This window comes from Arachis ipaensis, chromosome B9, assembly GCF_059453495.1.
Source record: "Arachis ipaensis isolate K30076 ecotype BB chromosome B9, ASM5945349v1, whole genome shotgun sequence".
In the NCBI taxonomy this organism is placed as follows: Eukaryota; Viridiplantae; Streptophyta; class Magnoliopsida; order Fabales; family Fabaceae; genus Arachis; species Arachis ipaensis.
Window position 1 is genome coordinate 6185207 of NC_142444.1, and position 20358 is coordinate 6205564.

General features: G+C 33.5%; 2 protein-coding genes across 2 annotated transcripts; one reads left to right on the top strand and one right to left on the bottom strand.

Moving 5' to 3' along the window:
- Positions 1-1365: 1365 nt before the first annotated feature.
- LOC107619802 (uncharacterized) lies at positions 1366-5214 on the bottom strand. Its single transcript, XM_021111213.2, has 4 exons — positions 5055-5214; positions 3308-3703; positions 1996-2097; positions 1366-1403 (listed from the first exon to the last, which is right to left on the bottom strand). The coding sequence occupies exons 1-4, from the start codon at positions 5212-5214 to the stop codon at positions 1366-1368; spliced, it is 696 nt and encodes a 231-aa protein (XP_020966872.1).
- Positions 5215-13663: 8449 nt separating this feature from the next.
- On the top strand, positions 13664-14263 carry LOC148543604 (uncharacterized). The gene has a single exon (XM_088498593.1). It carries the CDS (start codon positions 13664-13666, stop codon positions 14261-14263), a length of 600 nt encoding a protein of 199 aa, XP_088354719.1.
- The last annotated feature ends 6095 nt before the right edge of the window (positions 14264-20358 follow it).

Genomic DNA, 20358 nt, shown 5'->3' on the forward strand with positions numbered 1-20358 from the left:
GAATTCCTATTGGAATTGTGTGAAAAAAACATCAAATATTTGACTAGCGATCAGGGAATTATTTTTCATCCTTGCACTAATTTGGGGCTTTTTGCTTTTTAAGATTCACATTGAGACTATGACATTGATAATATAGAAGATTAACATATGAATATTATATTTCCATTCAAGCATTGAAGATTGAGTATAGAAGACTTGATTAGTAACAATTCGGACTAAATTTGGATACAAATCTCCCGATTGAGTTCAAATCTGTGTCTCTGGAATCCAACACTATCTTCTACTGTGATTTATGATAATATCAGTGCTATATTTTCTTAGCAGTTAATTCAATTTTATGTAACAAAATCAAACACTTTGAGTTTGACTTACACTTTGTTAGACAACAAGTAGTCAATCAACAAAAATTACATAGATTTTTTTAATTGGAAGGCAAATTTGTTTACTAATTTAAGGAGGGTAATAGTGAAGGTAACAATGACATAGAGAAGACTAATTAGAATGGCTAATAGAATCTAAATTGGTTAGTTGGTCGTATACCTTAAGTGTCAAGTAACATAATTAGTTACAAGTTTATTCAGTTCTGGTGCACAAGAGTGCTATATAAAGTAATGTTGTGCTTGCTGTAACAACTCACTCTTACTTCTAATAATAGATTTCTATTCTTGCTTCACTGTCTCTACATTGTTGCTCTGTTCATTCATAAGTTCTTTGCTCAAACTTTTGATAGAAATAATATTATGATATATTATCAGAACTTCTATTAATTGAAGATTAAATGTTCAAATCTTGGTGAATATATTATAATCGTACCCAAAAGTTACTATTAAATAGTTGGGTAAATATATAGTAACTAAAATTCAATAATTTGGCGAAATCTGAATTTCTCAATTAACTTCTTTATTCACTTTTGGTTTCCTATATTTAATTAGTCAATTTCATCCTACATTATAAGTTCAAAATATTCCCAAATTAATTGACCTTGGTACTTAGAACAATTTTATATTATTTCTACGACCTAATGCACTTGCCGAATTATATAAAATTACAATTTTTGTATTTAAACTCGAAAAACAAATTAGCAGAAACTAATCATAACAATATATATAAAACATGGAAAAACTATTAAAGAAGAACAGTGCTGCATACTTTATTATTTAGGACATGTATAAATAAGTTATATAACAATCCATCATAGCTAATATCTATATTTCCATGCATAGACTCACATAGTCACATTAGCTAATTCGTAGTAATGTGTGCGTAGCCTTTTTTTTTTTTTTTTTTTTCTAACTCTAGCTATGTGTCATGGTAGATGTTTTGGATGCAAATACATGAAAGTTTCACAGTCAACTTCTGAATGCCTCACTTCATGTAATCATGTCCATCATCCTCATATTTATCTGTTAAGATTTTATTATTGTGTTAGTTAGAGAACCCAAACCCATGTATATATTTTTTTTGAGGATAAAATAATAACAAATTTAGTTTGTTTCGACAAGAAATATTGCTAATTAGAATAATATTATGATTTTAATAAAAAGTTCACTTATCAAGCACTTTAGTGCAAAGAGGAGTGCTAGGTTTTATGATTTAATTTGTAGTCATTAATTAGTTATTATTAGTATTTTTAATAGTGTGAGATTATATATAATAATTTAAAATTATTCATTTTTTTTTGTTGATTAAGTGTTGATCAGATTTTAATAAAAGTGTTATCCCCTAAACTTTCTCTGGTGCAAATAACTAAATGTAGGATATGATAGAGAACGATAAAAAAAAATAAAATTAGTGAACTAATAGGAAAATAAATAGCCAAGATAGTCTTTATATCTACGTATATATTAATGCACTCTTTTATAGTTAAATGTGTGTAATAATCACACTTTTCAACTTTAGGTAATAAAGAAGGAATAATCCATGGAATGTCCTTGGAATGATGATTAATTATTTTAATTTAAGAAGCAACCAAGATTATTTGGAAATTCACCATACCTACATATGCAGGGTCATGTCTTTGTCCTCTTTCCAAATCCTTCAACAATGTTGGATGCTTGAAAAAATTGTTTCCGACATCCTTGTCAAAGTATTCTACCCCTACATTTACATTAGGGATGGCAAAATTTTTCGAGAGGTGAGGATCCTGCGGGGATTATCCCAAATGGAGATCCGATTGTAGGAAATTTTTTCTGCAGGGATGGGAATGGGGGACAAAATTTTTCCGAAGCAGGCACGGGGACCCGAGCGGGGATTCCCGCCCCGTCCCGCTATTCCCCGAAATTTATGAATTCCTTGAATGATCCTTAATAGTTTATTTTTCATATATATTTTTTAGTCATTTCTCACACACACATATATATAGAAACCCAAAACTCCTAATCTTTATTTGCATAATCCTTCTTCAATTTAGAGATCCTTAAGGCTGTCTATACTCTATCCAACCTCTCTGCAGCCACCCCCTTGTCACCCTTCTCACCGCATCGTCACACCTCACCGTGCCATTACCCTTACCGCGTCGTAATTTTTATTTGTGGCGTTCCCTTTCGTAACTCTGCCGTCGTGTCCATTCTCCTCTCTGTTGCCACGTCTCCCACCTTGTCCACTGCTTTGTCCTTTGGCTCGTCGTTGCATCCCCCATTGCGTTATTTCGAAAGAAGACATCATCGCGTCATTTAGACTTTTTGTATAAAATCTTACAGTTTTTGTATAAGATAGATACTTGCAGCTCTATTCATATGGAAATTAATAATTAGTTAGAACTATTATGTAGATGGGAAATGGGATCCCCACGGAAAATGGGGCCCTGTGGAGAATGGGGATGGGGAGCAATATTCTCCCACGGCAGAGAATGAGGGCGGGGATGGGAAGCAAATCTGAGGGCGGGGATGGGGAGTAGGGAGGCATCTCCCGCTCCCGCCCTGCCTCATTGACATCCCTAATTTACATAAATTAAGGGGCTAAAAAAAGAGAATGAACAAATAAAACTACTAGTACCTAATTAAGCAAAGATATTTTAGATATATGAATTTAATTTTTATACACTGTTAATACAAAAAAAAGTTTATATAATTGTATATTTTTAAATCAACAAAAATAATTATCTTTTAAATTTATTATTTAAAATTTTTATCTAAACATATGAATTTAATTGGAATCGTTTTTTACATTTTCAATACATCAAAATTAAACTCTCTGCATATATATATTACCTATAATAAATAACATTTTAAGATGAAGTTATACTAATTGTAATATTAAAAGTCTATGGCAGAAAGAAAATAAAGTTTTAAATATTAGAATATCTTACCAATAGTATCTTGCATGCTTAAGGCAGGAGGGGTAGATGCATGAGTATAGTGATTGCTTCTAGTTGAAGGCACCAGAAAAGGAATATAAGGTTGATAATCATAACAAGCATAGTAACCAACTAGGTGAGACGTACACATAGGGTTTTTCTTAATCCCTTGAAAGGCATTAGAATGGTAACCCAACAAATCAGTATGATAATTAGGACGAGGACGAGGAGGTCGTGGACCAGGACGCCGCCGAGGAGGTGGACCAGGATGCCGCCGAGGAGGCGGCCAATCGGGAGGTGATGGAGGGGGGGCCGGCGGAGGTGAACCCGGAGACGGCAGAGGAATTGGTTCTAATCCTATTGAATATACCATGAATCCGCTTTGGTGATAAATGAGATAATAGCTAACTAAATGAGTAGGATGAAAAATTAACAACTAAAAATTAAAATTAAAGTTAAATTTAATGTCAAAGTAATAAGAAGGCTTCAAAAATAGAAATTTCTTTTTTTTTTTTCAAAAGAAAGAGAAATATTTGATAAAAAAAATAATAAAAAATAGTTTAAATTTATCTTATTTAATATTTTTTAATTATTATTAAAATTAATAAATATTATCGAAAAAAAATTGCAGACAATTGTTGCTTAAAAAGAAATGAATGGATATGTTTGGGTAAGATGCAAAGTTAAAATAATTTCAATTATCAATTAGAAATATAATTTATTTTTTCTATTATTGATTACGATAAATTTAATTCTAGGATTTACATATTAAGTAAAGGCAATTTTAATGTATAATGTCTTTTTATTGGTCTTTGTATTATGTAAAAAAACTAAAAATACAAGAATACTGTTAAGTGAATAAGTCATTTTTTTATTAAATCAAATTTAAAATAAAATATCTTAAAAAATCCAAAACATAGAATTAATGTTATTTCTTTTTCTTCGCTCTCTCTTATCTTCTCTTCTTCTTCCCGCCTTGTTCTCTTTTTTTTTTTCTTTTTTTTTTCCCTCTTACTTTATCTTCTAACATGTTTTTTTTTTCCCTTCTTCACCATTATCGCGATTTTTTTTCCTTCTTATTTTCTTCCTTCTCAACATATTTCTTCTTCTTCTTCTCTTATTCATACTCTATTATTTATATAAAATATTTGTGTTTTTATAAAATAGTTTTCTCAAACATTCGATCTTATGTTAGTTATAAGAAATTTTTATGTTTTTATTTTTTTTTTTAAATAATGTTTTAGAGACTTAGTCAGAACTTGATTAAAAAAAATGTTCGTCCAATATTTCTAAAAATATATCTTATTTTATCCATTTTTAATGCAACATTTTTAGTATCGTATCAGCTAGTCTAATGGCTAGTCATAGTAGTATTAATTTAATCAATTTAAACTTCAAAAAACAATTTGATTATTAGGTGAAAACCTCATGGACCAAATTAATTGGTATTATATCTATATATATTATTCATAATTCTGAGAAATAATGAAGATTTTTTTTAATGATGCATATATATATAATTGAAACAAATATTTATATTTTAAATAATATATTACATTATTCTTTTAAATATATAAAGGATATAACAAGATATAGTATTAACATGGAATTCTCTAAAACTAAAGTTTAAGATACAATTACTTTTAATTTAAGGGTAATTATTTTTTACATAAAATAGATGGAAAAAGTTTATTCAATATATAGTACAACTATTTTGTTTGAGTGCAAAATTGAAATGAAAAGAAAAGATCATACTTACCCTCAGATATTTTTCGTGTCAAGACATGAGAGAATAAGTGAAAAATAAAAAGAAGAATAAAGGGAAGGTAGAGCTTTGGGTTAATCATGTTGTAACTCGCTGGCTTGAATGGAATGTAGTGATTCATCAATACCTTCTTATAATGTTCGGAATCCATCATAACATTTCATCAATACCTTCTCTCGCAAGCAAATGATTATATTACGAAGGTTTAGTCAATTATCTAGCCAATATAGAAAGCCAAGAGTCAAGTAGTATATCAAGAAAGAAATATATTAAAAGGGTAAACTTATGATACACAAATACTGATATATATATATATAAGACGAGACACGATACAATATGCACTACAATAGAAGTGGGAGTTAGCAGCGATAAATTTGGGACAATTTAAAAAAATGCCGCTATTTGATAATTTTGGGGCAGTTACTGTAGCGGTTTAATTTCTCATCCACCATATTGTTCGATTTATGGCAGATTGAAATAAATCGCTGAAATTACCATCTATTCTATTCTATTATCTATTATATATTTATATTAGATAAAGAGAAAAAAACCTCAACTTTTGTTTTCATTTTCTTTGTTACATGTAGCAAAAATTTCCATTCTTCTTCTCTATTTCAGACGAGAGATACACCTAGTACTTATCCATATGGGATATGGGATATGACAATACACAAATTTAAAAATTTTATAAGACACAGAAAAACACACACATATATAATATAAAATATTTTTAGATAAATTATAATAATATTTTAATATTTTATTTTAATTATATAAAATATTTAAAATATTTTTTATTTTAATAAATAATAATAATATATACTATTTCTAAATTTATTTCAAGAATACATATTAAAAATAAGACTGGACATGCTGACAGGTAATTGTATTTATATAGGTGTATTCAGCCGTATCCAAAAAAAATTGTATTTTTTATTAAGATACAGTTAAACATAACAGATATGTGTGTCGAACGAATATCGACAAATACGTGTCTAAAATGTGTTCGTGCTTCATAGTGATAAACTAATGTTTAGGACTAAGTAATAATTTTGTTTAACCTTCTTTGAAATGACTTTTTTTTCTATTTATTAAACTACTCTTTCACCTTAATCCATGACAACAATAAAGAAGTCTCATGGCTCACAAATTCAGCCCAACAGAATACATAAATTCAATTACAATTTTAGTCTTTATTATTTTATCTTATCTTATCTTATCTTTAGTTGTTCTTATATTATCTTTATTTGCTTTTATCTTTCTTAGGTCAATGCTCTATATATATTTAATTTTGCCTTCATAATTCAATTCAATTCAATCAATCAACAATCAATAAAATTTCTTTATCTATTCTTTTTCTATTCTTTCACGACTTTATCATGGTATCAGAGCCTTGGTATCCTCCTCCCACAATAAATAATCAATCTTCCAATTTAGCTCAGAATCTAACCAATCTCTATTACATCCATCCAAGTAAAACTCCAACATCAATCTTGGTTACCCTGTTATAACAGAAACAATAATCATTCATGGAATAGTCACTATGACCTGCCTGCGCCTTCTTCCAGCAGTTGCATCCACGCCTTCTTCTGACAGTTCCGTCTGCATTCTGTTTCAACAGTCATGCCTGCATTCTATTTCAATAGTTCAATCTGCACTCTATTTTAGCAATTCCATCTGCCCTCTTTTATTGCGCTCTACGCGCCCCACTCTTATTGCACTATACGCGCCCTCTAAAGATCAATCTTATCGCACTCTGCGCGCTTTTTTTTTTTTGAAGATCGCTGCTCAAGCACAGCATTTCCTTTTATATTTTTTGCCGTCGCCAGCTGTAGCTCCGCCACACGCAACTCCTTCTGCGTCACCACGTCAGACGCGTCTTCCTCAACGATTTCATAGGAACTTATCCAAGCTGTGGATTATTGACATCTTCCATCCACCAGTTTGCGGGGGCGTATTAAACTAGTCTTCTACTTTAACCCATGACAACAATAAAGAAGTCTCGTAGCCCACAAATTCAGCCCAACAGAATACATAAATTCAATTACAATTTTAGTCTATATTATTTTATCTTATCTTATCTTATCTTTAACTGTTCTTATCTTATCTTTATTTGCTTTTATCTTTCTTAGACCAATGCTCTATATATATTTAGTTTTGCCTTCATAATTCAATTTAATTCAATCAATCAACAATCAATAAAATTTCTTCATCTATTCTTTTCTTATTTTTTCACGACTTTATCATCATGATAAAGTAAAAGAAGAGAGAAAGAATATTATACTTTGTATTTCTTGATTGATTGAATTGAATTGAATTGTAGTGTAAATTATGAAGGTAAAACTAAATATATATAGAGCATTGCCTCAAAAGTTAAAAGATAAGATAAGATAAGAAGATAATATAAGATAAGATAATAAAGACTAAATTTGTTGGGTTGAATTTGTGGGTCACGAAATTTCTTTATTGTTGTTATGGACTAAGGTGGAAGAGTAGTCTAATACGCCCCCACAAGCTGGTGGATGGAAGATGTCAATAATCCACAATTTGGATAAGTTCTGATGAAATTGTTGAGGAAGACGCGTCTGACGTGGTGACGCAGAGGGAGATGCGTGCGGCGGAGATTGAGCTGCCGACAGCAAAAATATAAAAGGAGATGTTGTGTTTGAGCAGCGATCTTCAAAAAAAAACCGCATAGAGCGGGATAAGATTGATTTTCAGAAGGCACGTATGGCGCAATAAGAGTGGTTTTCAGAGGGGCATAGAGCGCAAGAAAAGAGGGAGCATGGAGCGCAATAAGAGTGCAGATTAAACTGCCGCAAGAAGGCGGCCATAGTGACTATTCCATGAATGATAGTTGTTTCCTGTTAGAATAGGGGTAACCAAGACTGATGTTGGATTTTTACTTGGATGGATGTAATAGAGATTGGTTGGATTCAGAGTTAAATTGAAAAATTAATTACTCATTGTGGGAGGAGATTGAAAAAGAAGTAGGGTGATTTCTCACCAGAAAAATAATAGCTTATGTTTCATCTTCAGGGAGGATACCAAGGCTCTGATACCATGATAAAATTGTGAAAGAATAGGAAAAGAATAGATGAAAAAATTTTATTGATTGTTGATTGATTGAATTGAATTAAATTATGAAGGCAAAACTAAATATATATAGAGCATTGACCTACGAAAGATAAAAGCAAATAAAGATAAGATAAGATAAAATAATAAAGACTAAAATTGTAACAACAATGCTAGGGAACCAAGAGGGTATTAGCCAAAAACCAGCCAAATACCTCTGGGTGAATTCAAAATTTCTATGAGTTAATATATATGGATGTTTCTTTTACTAAGTATCAGAATGTTTCTTTTTATACTAAATGGATGTTCTTTTATATATTTTTCGAATTTTTTTGTATTGTAAATGTGAATGTCTCTATTTCTTTAAGAATTTTATTTTTTTTTAATTTTATAGATATTTAATTATTTTTGCTAAAATATAACTAGATATTTCTTTTGTTAAGTATTAGGATGTTTTTTTTTCATATTAAATGAATATTTTTTTTATATTTCTTTCCTAGAAGATCAATTAGGCATGCATAGTGCTCTAAGGTTAATTGAATTTTACAATCTGCACTCACTTGTTTGAATACCAGTTGCGCCTCAGTTACAAGACCGGCATGATTACAAGCAGATAATATGGCGAGTAAGGTAATTACGTCTGACTTCACTCCTCTCTCTTGCATTTCATGAAAAAATTGCAATGCTTGGTCACCACATCCATGAAGACCATAGGCACCGATCAAAGTGCTCCATGAAACAAAGTCTCTATTTGGCATTTCTAGGAATATCTTAATTGAGACATCCAGACAATCACATTTGGCATACATATTTATAAGTACATTTTCTAAAGAGATTTGTGAACTAAACCCAAATTTGAGGACATAGCCATGGAATGGACAACAATGTTTCAGTGAAGATAAGTTTTTGCGGCTCTGGTAACACATCTGGTTCACGAAAGAGAAGCAATTCTTGTCGACAGTGGCGAATCCGACGAGCCAGATGTCGGTGATAGAAGAGGAGTGGGTCGCGGTGGGGAGGCGGAGAGGGCCTGACGGTGAGAGAGAGAGAGGTCTGTGTGTGTGATTGTTGGAGGTGGGTAGGTTAATGTGAGAGAGAAGAGGAAGGTTTTTATAGGTTTTAATTAGGTTTACTTAATCAATTTTAAATTTTTTAAATTTTGAATTTAAGAAATTTAAAATTAATTATTAATATAAATTAATGTGGTTTTGTTTAGTTTTTGGCTGGTAACCTCTTGGTTCTATATACTTTTCCAAATTGTAATTGAATTTATATATTCTATTGAGTTAAATTTGTAGGTCACGAGACTTGTTTATTGTTGTGATGGATTAAGGTGGAAGAGTAGTTTAATACTATTTATTTTATTTTATTTTCTTTTTTAGTTCATTTATTTTCTTCTAAATATCCTCTTTTCTTTCGTCATCAATTTCTTTAGTTTTAAGTAGTACTAAATTAGTAATAATCACATCATAATTGTGGTAGTCGTTCTGATGATGGTAGTAATTTGGTAATAAAATTGATAGAATAATATATGATAAAAAGTATAATAATAGAAAAAGATGTATTTTTAAATAAAAAAATTTTAATTAAAAAAAATAAATGACACAATAAAGTGTTTGTTGGAGATTTGTTCCGGCGAGTTTGGGGACACCCTTGTTAAATTTTAAAATTTTTTAGGAGCTATTTTGTTAATAACAAAAGTTAGGTACTATTTTGCAAGGTCAAAATCTTTTGGATACTGATTTGGTATTTATCTTAAATTATAATATATTAGACTATTTGTAAAAAATGCTAAGAGAAATAAAGTGAGTGAAAATAGAAAAAAGAACTCCTTAAATATTTTTTAGGAAAATATTTTACAATAAAATTAAGCGTGATTTTTTAAACTAAATTTGTAATCAAGTCATTGCGCGGCGCTACTTTACTTCATTGTCATCTTCGTCTTCTTCTTTCCACATTCAATCAAGTCATCATGCCGCGCTACTTCTTTTTCGTGGTCGTAGTCTTTTTCTTTGCACGCTTCTTTTTTTAATGTTGTTATTGTTGTTGTCATCGTCACTACTGCCACTCACTATTGTCTTGCTGTTGTTGTTTAATTTTTTCAATTTTTTTCTCCTCATCCTCCAATCCTTTATTATCATCATCATTATTGTCCTCATCACTTCATATTTTTTTTCTTATATATATATTTAGAAAACTAGAGCAGATATACATCATATAAATTTTGGTGCGCAGCCGAACTTTTGGTATATAACATAAAATTTTTTGAAGAATCATGTGTCTAAAACATTGACATCCAACTAACAAAATAGGTACAACCTATAATTTTAATATACAACACAGAAATCTTGGTGCATAGAACAAAAGTTATAATGTGTAACACATAAATTTTTGAAAGAATACATACCCAAAATATTGACTTACTCAACTAATAAAATATATTTGCAATAAAAATTTATATGTTATGTGCAAAAATTTCTATATTATATTGATAAATAAGTGTTATGTGCAGGGACAGAGCTACATGGAGAGAAAGAGGGCAACGACCCCCTAATTTTAATTTTTTACATGTAAATTATATGTAAATTTCAGTTTAACCCCCTTAAAATTTTATTTTAGCCTTATTTTATTGTATAAATATTTTTTGCCCCCTCTAATATTTTATTTAATTCTGCCCCTGGTTATGTGTAAATTTTTTTGTGCCATGTCAATAAATTTTTGTAATTTCTAACAAAATTTTCTGTGCTACAAAAGGGTGAAAAAGGAGAAGTGACAATGTATATATGCATGTATTTTTTTCGCGAAATTTATGCCAATTTGGTTGAACATAGTTATAAAAACATTTGTTAAGATAGTATCACCAAATATTTTATTTCAATTACAATAAAATAGAGTGTTATATGGTATATTTTGATTTTTAAATTAATAATATATAATAAATTTTAATTTTAATGAAAATATCATATGATATATATATATATATATATATATATATATATATATATATATTATAAAATCGAAAAAGTCTAGGAGGCCAGCAATTTTATTGAATTTTGGCCAGCATGTAACCAGCAGAAAAAGGTGAGCCATTGGATAAAATCTCACACCAATCTCACACCATTAAATCATCATTGATGGCTATTTGATGGCTACTAATCACAAAAGTTGTTGGCCCTTAGCATTGCTCTATAAAATTAATAATTAACAATAACATATAAAAAAATAAGGTGGATAAATAAAAAAGAGAGATTAAAAAAAGAGATATATTTTTATTTTAAAAAATAATTTAATTATAATAAAAAAGTCACATGGTGTCATAGTTATCAGAATCGGATCGGACTGGCTGGTTTGACTAAAAATCAATAAACCGATAGTTTGATTGGTTCAATTAGTCAATTAAACCATACTAGTATTTAAACCGGTCAATAGTAGTCAAATCTATTAAAAAATGGTCGGTTCACGCTTCAAACTGCACCAGACCCACGCGGGTCCACGGTGCACTCGCGCGCTCCTGAACTATCGTAGGAGCTCCCGTCCAGAGCCACTGCTCTATCTTACTTCTTAATAATTTATGTGACAAAAACTAAATATATAATAAACCATCAATAAATTTTTATTTTTTTATTCTTTTAAGCATGGATTAATATGAATCTCCTATCTTTCCAAATTTTTTTTAGTGCCTCAGGGTTTTCTCGTGTGCCTCAGGGTTTTCTCTGCTAGGGTTTATCACTAGCAATCCTTATTTTTCAAAGTCAACGTGTCTACGACAACTTTGTGACAGAAGAGGTCAACACAGCATGGCAGCCAATGCTGCCCCAAGTGGAGAACGACAACGGAAGTTCCTAGAGGAAGAAGAGATCATCATAACAGTAGGAGGCGAAGACATCCAAGAAGGGATAAGTAGGTGCGAGAAGAGTTTAATGGGGAGATTACTTGCAGATCGGCTGTTTTCAGGAGGCACAATGGAAGTGGCACTACAAGCAATCTGGAGGCATCCTAAAGGATTTAGAGTGATGGATCATGGAGGTAATCTCTTTCAATTTTACTTTGATGAAGAGATGGATGTAACACGAATAGAGAGAGGGGCTCCATGGTTATTCAAAAACTTCATTCTAAATCTCAAAAGGTGGAATGTGCACGATCCAATAATAGATGCTGATTTCACTTATGTGCCAATATAGATACAATTTTGGGAGTTGCTAGAACACTACAAAACAAGAGAATTGGGTAGAAAATTTGGGAGTGCAATGGAAGAAGTATTGGATGTAGATCTTTTCCAAGTTAGAGGTAGAGAAAACAGAATTGTTAAAGCAAGGATTAATCTTGATATAACAAAACCGCTGCGGCGCCTCACACGAATAGTAGGCCCCAATAACAAAGTCATTGAGGTGGCACTCAAATACGAACGTATTAGGAATTTTTGCAATTATTGCGGATACTTGGGACATAAAATAAGGAACTGCAGCAAACAATTGAACGATTCTTTACGGGGAGACGTGGGAGAAGAAGGTTGGGGGGAGTGGCTAAAATCAGAACAAGTTGGTAGGAGAGAGCAATGTTCAAAAGAAAATGATAATTCTAATACCTTCTCAGCTGATGAAAGGAGTCAAAGGAAGGAGAAACTACCCACCCCAGTGAGTCTCCTTAAGGAGATGGCAGAATTATCAATGGATGAGATTAGAGGTAAAAAGGCTGAGGATGACATCAAAGAGGGCTCAAACCAAAACAAGGAAAAAGCCACCCAAAGTGGAGCCGTGCTAGAAATCTCAGATGAAAACAGTAGTGCAGGGATTCACTGCCAAAAAAAGAGGATTGACGGAGGAGTAGCCGAAGGCTTGGAAGGGATGGAAAATTGGGAATTTTGTGAAGGTAGCAATCAAAGCGAACAGCCAAGCATGAGAAAGACTAAGCTGAAACAATTAGCAAGAAAGCAGCTGATAAATTTCACAGGTAAAAAGCGAAGAAATCAGGAGTATAAGGGGAGTGAAAGCAAGAAGAAAGTGTGCCAGGAGGAATCAAAAGATGCTGCCAATGGGGAGGGTGCCACCCAACAAAAGGCGCCCGAGGACCCATGAAGATGATAGTATGGAACTGTCGGGGTATGGGAAATCCCCTGACAGTTCACAGCATGCAAGGGATTTGCAAATCCCATTCTCCTGAGGTAATATTCTTATGTGAGACAAAAAACATTGCCTCGACGGTGACAGAGAAGTGTAAGAAGGTGGGCTTTCAGAAGTTTTTTTGTGTGAATCCCAGAGGCACGGCAGGGGGATTAGTGTTGGCTTGGAAAAATGAAGCAGATATCGTGGTTCAGCACAGTGAAGAATTCCTAATTCATTTTCTATGGACTGACCGGTCACTTCAAAAACAATGGGAAGTGGCTGCAGTTCACCTTCACAGTGATGATAATCGTAGGACTGCTTAGTACGAAGTGATTATGGAGATGGTCAGAAGAGGAAGCCCTTATTTCATGGTCATAGGTGACTTTAATGCAATAATAGCTCATCATGAGAAAGAGGGGGGGGAGAATGAAATCAGCATCTTCTATCGAGGCGTTTAACAATTTTATTAGTGGTGGAAATTTGGTGGATTTAGGATATGTGGGGAGCAAATTCACTTGGAGCAATAAGCAATATGATGGAGAACTTATTCGAGAAAGATTAGATAGATGCTTAACTTCAACTCAGCTGAGACTAGACTACCCAAATGCACAAATCACCCATCTAGAAGATACAGGATCAGACCACCGCCCTCTTTTGCTTCAGTCAGACAGTGAAGAGAGAAGAGCTAAAAGAAGGTTTCGTTTTCAAGAAAGGTGGTGCGAGCAGGAAGAAGTTATAAGGATTGTAAAGGAAGCATGGCAGCTGCAAATGGATGGCTCACCAATGTATAAGTTAAGTTGCAAACTAAAAAAATGCAGACATTTACTTGTTGAGTGGCAGCGGAGTAATAATCACAATTCGCAAAAAAGAATTACTGAGATAAGAGAACAGCTGGAAATGGAGAAGGCTAAAGGGGAGTCGGCAGAGAAGAGGAGAATTCAACTTTTAGAGGCCGAATTAACAGATGCCTACGAACTAGAGGAGAGATACTGGAAGGAGAAATCTAGGGTGCAATGGCTACAATGAGGGGACCAGAATACAAAATTTTTTCATGCAAAATTTCATAACAGAAACCGAAAAAATAAGATACATAGACTCCGAGACAACTCAGGTTCCTACAAAGCTGATCCGGAAGGCATGGCACACATTGCTCAAGAATACTTCAATGAGCTTTTCTCCACGTCTAATCCAAGAAGGGCTACGGAGGAATTGGAGGAGATGGGAAGGAGAGTGGATGAGGGGACTAACAGGAGGCTTACAAAGAGGGTCACAGAGGAGGAAATCAAGAAAGCTACCTTCTCCATCAACCCTTTTTCAGCCCCGGGTGATGATGGTTTCACAGGTAAATTCTTCCAATTCTTTTGGAATATCATAAAAAAATATGTGGTAGATGCGGTTTCAAGTTTCTTTTGTGGTGGGAGAATGCTAAGGAGTTTCAATCATACCCATATCTGTTTAATCCCTAAGGTTCCACATGCAGACACTATGTCATAGATTAGACCAATCAGTTTGAGCAGTGTTTTTTATAAAATTATTTCAAAAGTACTGGTCCACCGTATGCAGGGAGTTTTAAACAGGGTGATTAGTGATAATCAAAGCGCTTTTGTTAAAGGTCGACTAATTAGTGATAATACCCTAATTGCTCATGAGCTGATGCATTTTTTAAAAAATAAGAGAGGCGGTGATCATGAAGTAGCTCTGAAGATTGATATGAGCAAAGCGTATGATAGGGTAGAGTGGTGCTTTGTTTGGGAAGTAATGAAGAAGCTGGATTTCTGCAATCAGTGGATTAGGTGGATGAAGGAGTGTGTAACTACTGTATCCTACTCTGTTACTGTGGATGGTCAACCACATGGTTTTTTCAAACCATGCAGGGGGCTGCGACAAGGCGACCCTCTTTCTCCCTATCTTTTTCTTATCTGTGCAGAAAGGCTCTCCTATCTGCTCCACAGAGGAGAACAGAGATTAGAAATCTCAAGATTGAGGATTAACAGTAGATGCCCGGCAATCAGCCACCTGTTATTTGCGGACGACTCGATTCTATTTTGTAAAGCAAATGAGGATGCATGCCAAAATCTGATTCAAGTGCTACAAAATTACAATGAGCTAAGTGGACAGCAAATAAATCTTAATAAATTATCCTGTTTTTTCAGCAAAAACACCCCCCGCAAGTCAGAGAAGATCTAGCACAGAGAATAGATATTCCCCATGTTGGTGCCCAAGACAAATATTTGGGATTGCCTGCGATTATACAACGGTCTAAGAAGAGCACCTTCAACTATATCAAAGATAAAGTAGAAAAAAGATTGCAAAACTGGAAAAGATCATTGCTCTCGGTAAGCGGAAGAGAAGTGCTTGTCAAGGCAGTAGCAACAGCTGTTCCACTTTATACATTGAGTTGTTTCAAATTACCTGATTCTTTATTAGAGGAAGTTCAAAGAAAGATAATGAATTTTTAGTGGGGGCAAAAGGGTTCGGAAAGGAAACAGTGGTGGATTAAATGGGATGTTATTAGTAGAGAGAAGAACCAAGGAGGCCTGGAATTTAAGGATCTAAAAGCATTCAATTTAGCCATGCTCGCCAAACAAGGATGGAGAATAGCCACTAAACCTGATTCACTAGTCAGTAAACTTTACAAAGAAAAATATTTCAGGTATTCTACTTTCTTGAAAGCTGAGACAGGACACAATTCATCCTGGGCTTGGAGGAGCCTACTTGAAGGGAGGAAGGTTTTATAGAAAGGTCTGCTATGGAAAATTGGTCGGGGGAACTCAGTGCGAATCCTTGAAGACCCTTGGATCAAAAATTCATTACCTATTTCTACTATGCAAAATCAGATCCCTAATACTCAACTAGAATGGGTCAATCAACTCATTAACAACAACAAGCAATGGGATGAACACACAATAACAGCAAACTTTGATCCAGATATTGCAACTAGAATATTACAGACAGAAATCGAAGAAGGGGAGGATAGACTAACCTGGGCAAGAGAAGCGTCTGGGACATACTCAGTAGCCACGAGCTACAAAATTGCGTACCACTTTTTTCACCCACCCATGGAGCAATTACCGGAAGTGTGCAGAGATAAGAAGATGTGGAAAGCACTCTGGAGCCTGCGATGCGCCCCCAAAATAAAAGTGTTCATTTGGAAGGCTTGTCATGATGGAATTGCTGTGAGAGTAAGACTGAATCAAAGATTCCACAGCATCCCAAATGTCTGCCCTAGGTGTGAGGAAGAGGGAGAATCAGTCAATCATTGCTTAATCCAGTGCCACCTCGCAAACCAAACATGGCAGCTTTCACCGGTTAGCCACTTGGGCCAAGCATTAGGAACTCAGCCGTTCTGAAAGTGGTGGTCACAGGTGGTACACCAGTCGAACCAAACGACACAGGGGGATGAAGAATGTGGTGCTCGCGGCAGTTTTGTGTTGGGTGAACTGGAGAGCCAGGAACTTAAAGATTTTTGAGAACACTATTGTTTCTCCTCAATGAGTCCTCGAACAAGCCATGAAGTTGTCACAGGAGGTCCAAACAAGACCGAGGATTTAGCGTGCACTTTACTTTCTTTCTTCTCTTTCTTATTTCCTTTCTTTCTCTTCAGTTGTTTTTATTAAAATCTTTCCTTAGTTATAAGGATTTTTGGGAAGCCCCTAATTCAGAAATTGGTTTTTGATGTCCAAGATAGGACCAAATAACTCTCTGTATTCATTTTGCTAGCTTAATGAATATCTTTTTACCTTTGAAAAAAAAAGCATGGATTAATATGGATACCAAACAAGTAACAACACATAATATACAAACATATTGATATTACTTGTGTCATCTTTTGTTTTCACTCGTTCATTTAAATTGAAAAAATATTTTATACTAGTGACTAATTTATTATCTCTTTTTGCACCATAAATAATATCTAAGAATTGATATTTGATTGTTATTAATATATTTTTTAAAAATATGTATTTAAATTTTAATTTAAATTTTATTTTTATAATTTTATATTTTTATTTAATTATAATTGGGTCAACTGAAAAAATCAGTAATTCATCAGTTAAACCAATGATTCAATAACCCAATCGTATGACCGAGTTAATTACCAGTTCGATTCTGATAATTATGCACAGTATATTTTAGTTTAAAATCGATAATATAATGGATTTTTTGAATCACGAGCTTCTCACATTGAATATATTTTCTTAATTATCCCTTATTCTGTAGCAAACACCAATCATCCATGGTACAAGCCAATCAAATATCTATTGGCCATTATAGTAAAGATAAAGAGGTGGAGATCGCATGCTACAGCTTTCATATTATTGTCATGGGTATGCCTATAGATAGTGGTTAGGTAAATGTGCAAGGCAAATTTTTTGTGAAAGATAGAATTAAGTAAAAAGTGGAAATTATAGTTAAATTTGTAAGAGTACCGTGCATTGCTTATTGCTTATGAGTTATGATATATTTTTAAAACAATTTTCATCATTATAAAAAATTAATAAACACTCTTTAATCTTTATTCTTTATTGTTGAAAGGTGATCTTAGTGTAACATGATCCAATGTATAATGCCTTAACTTGCATTTTTCAACCATGAGATACTTTTGAGGCAATTTCATATTACCATTTCTCAATCTTGAATTTGACCATTCCCCATGTTTCTAAAGTTTGATGTCTCTTATTGTTTGTGGCTATCTTCAATGGTTTTTCTTTTTCTTTTCTTATAGTCTTTTATGTTTCTTTGTTAAAAATCTACTGAACCTTTTTAATTAGAGCTTTAATAATATTATAATTATATAATTTTGTACTAAAGATATAATTATTTATGTATAACAAAAATAGTAGTAATAATATAGAAGAGACCATAGTTATCAGAATTGAATCGGTAATCAATCCGGTCATATGACCGAGTTACCGGGTTATTGGTTCAACCGGTAGATCACTAATTTACTCGATTAATTCGGTCATAACTAAAAAAATATAAAATTATATTAATAAAATTAAAATAATGTCTTAAAACTTAAAATACGAGTCTTACAAACATTAATAATCAAATATCAAGTCTTAAACATAACTAATAATCTAAAAGAAGAGTTAATAAACTTGTTTCTTTTTTTTTTTCCAAAAGACAAATTTTATTGGTTTAATAAAATAAAAGGTCCATTTTGGACTTACAGCAACGGAGAAATGGAAATTTCCTAACTAAGTAAAAGTATTAGATGTTATCTCCTCATTAAGACATAGAACGTGAAAAAGGGTAAAGTGAAAAAGGAAGAGTTTTTGGAGAAGGAGTGTCGTTCTTGGAGCTTCATCAATGGAGGTGAGCCACTGCTTCCAAAGTTCCGGATCTTGCAATAGCTACTACTTCTTGAGGAGAAATGACTTTGGCTTCAAAAATTCTCAAGTTCCTCATCTTCCAAATCTGCCAGGTTAGTATTGCTGCCAAATGAGTTTCTTTTTGCATCTGCCTACGCTCTTTGAGTTGTTCTTGGAGCCATAACCACCATCTCCATGTTTCTGTTTCTTGGTTTGTCCAGGGAAGGCTTGCTATTTTCCAAGCATTCTCTGATTCCGGACACTGGGTGAGACAGTGGAGAATTAATTTTACTGTAGCATCACAACGATTACAGATTGGATTCACCATATGGATTCTAGAGTGCAATCTTTCTTTAACTGGTAAGTCTTCATGCATTACTTTCCATAGAAAAATTTTAATTTTGGGCTGGCATTTTAACTTCCAAATTGAACTCCAGACTTCTCTTTTTCTGCATTGTTCCGGCAAAAATTCAACTGGTGCATGGTAGAACTGAAAGGCCAACGTATATCCAGAGGCAACCGAGTAGCATTCATTCTTCTCTTTACTCCAGGTAACGATATCTTCTGTTGTTCTGATGCCTGTGTTCATGATTGTCTGTGCTACTTTTTGTGTGAATGTTGAGGTGATTAGCTCTTTATTCCAATTTTGATCTGGTAAGAGTAGTTCAGAAACCCAAATCAGGTGATTGTGTGAATGGTTGATAATTTGAATTTCATTTGGTTGAATTTGCTTTATCCAGTTGTCCTCTAAGATTTTAACTGAATGTCCCCGTCCAATCTTCCAAAAAATGCCTTTCTCCAAAACTTTTCTACCTTCCAGCACACTTTTCCAGCCCCAAGATGGATCATTACCTGTTTCTGTGCGTAGAAAGGTTGAAAATTTAAAATATCTGCTTTGATAGACCTTGTAAATTAGAGAGTGAGGTTGAGAGATCAGCCTCCAGCCCTGTTTTCCTAACATTGCCAAGTTAAAAGCCCTGAGATCCTTAAAATTCAGACCACCTTGGTTCTTTGGTCTACAAGCAATCCGCCAATTAATCTACTGCATCTTTCTCTCTGCGTTCTTTTGGCCCCAGAAAAACTGCATTATTGACTTTTGGATATCCTCTAATAGTGTCTCGGGGAGTTTAAAGCAGCTTAGTGTGTATAGAGACACTGCAGTTGCCACTGCTTTTATTAAAACCTCTCTGCCACTAGCTGACAGCAAAGCTCGCTTCCAATGCTGTAGTTTTTGCAAAATCTTGTCTTTGACAAAGTTAAATGTCTCTTTTTTTGATCTACTGACCACTGCTGGAAGGCCTAAATACTTGTTCTGGCAGCCAACATGTGGTATAGACAACAGGGCAGCTAGCTGATCACGGACTGATAGGGGAGTATTCTTGCTAAAGAAAACAAAAGACTTATCTAAATTTATCACCTGACCATTCACTTCTTCATAGTCTCTAAACAACTTTAGTAAACTTTCGCAATCTTTCATTGTCGCCTTACTGAACAAAATAGAATCATCTGCAAAGAATAAATGACTGACCTTAGGGCATCTGGGGTTCAGTCTCAAACCAGAAAATTCTAGCCTCCGTTCTCCCCTGTGGAGCAAGTTTTAATAGTATAAAATATGTTCTCAATTTAAATCAACAAGAGCAAGTTAAAGATAACGCAATCATTAAATCAAGTCCAAGGGGTGAGTTCAAAGTCGGCATCAACATCTTCATAGGGCAAATTAGGAGCCTGATCAACATTTCCCTCATTTTGATTTGTATCCATATCTTCCAACAGCAAGAGGGAGAATACAGCAACCAGCAACAATTCAAC

What these genes read in the sequence shown, in the direction of transcription:
- LOC107619802 (XM_021111213.2), bottom strand. Translation starts at nt 5,214, where the DNA reads ATGATGGATTCCGAACATTATAAGAAGGTATTGATGAATCACTACATT. An exon ending in GACACGAAAAATATCTGAGG is followed by an intron (nt 3,704 to 5,054) that starts GTAAGTATGATC and finishes CTACTCATTTAG; the next exon opens with TTAGCTATTATCTCATTTAT. An exon ending in ACATGACCCTGCATATGTAG is followed by an intron (nt 1,404 to 1,995) that starts GTATGGTGAATT and finishes AAATCTTAACAG; the next exon opens with ATAAATATGAGGATGATGGA.
- LOC148543604 (XM_088498593.1), top strand. Translation starts at nt 13,664, where the DNA reads ATGAAATCAGCATCTTCTATCGAGGCGTTTAACAATTTTATTAGTGGT.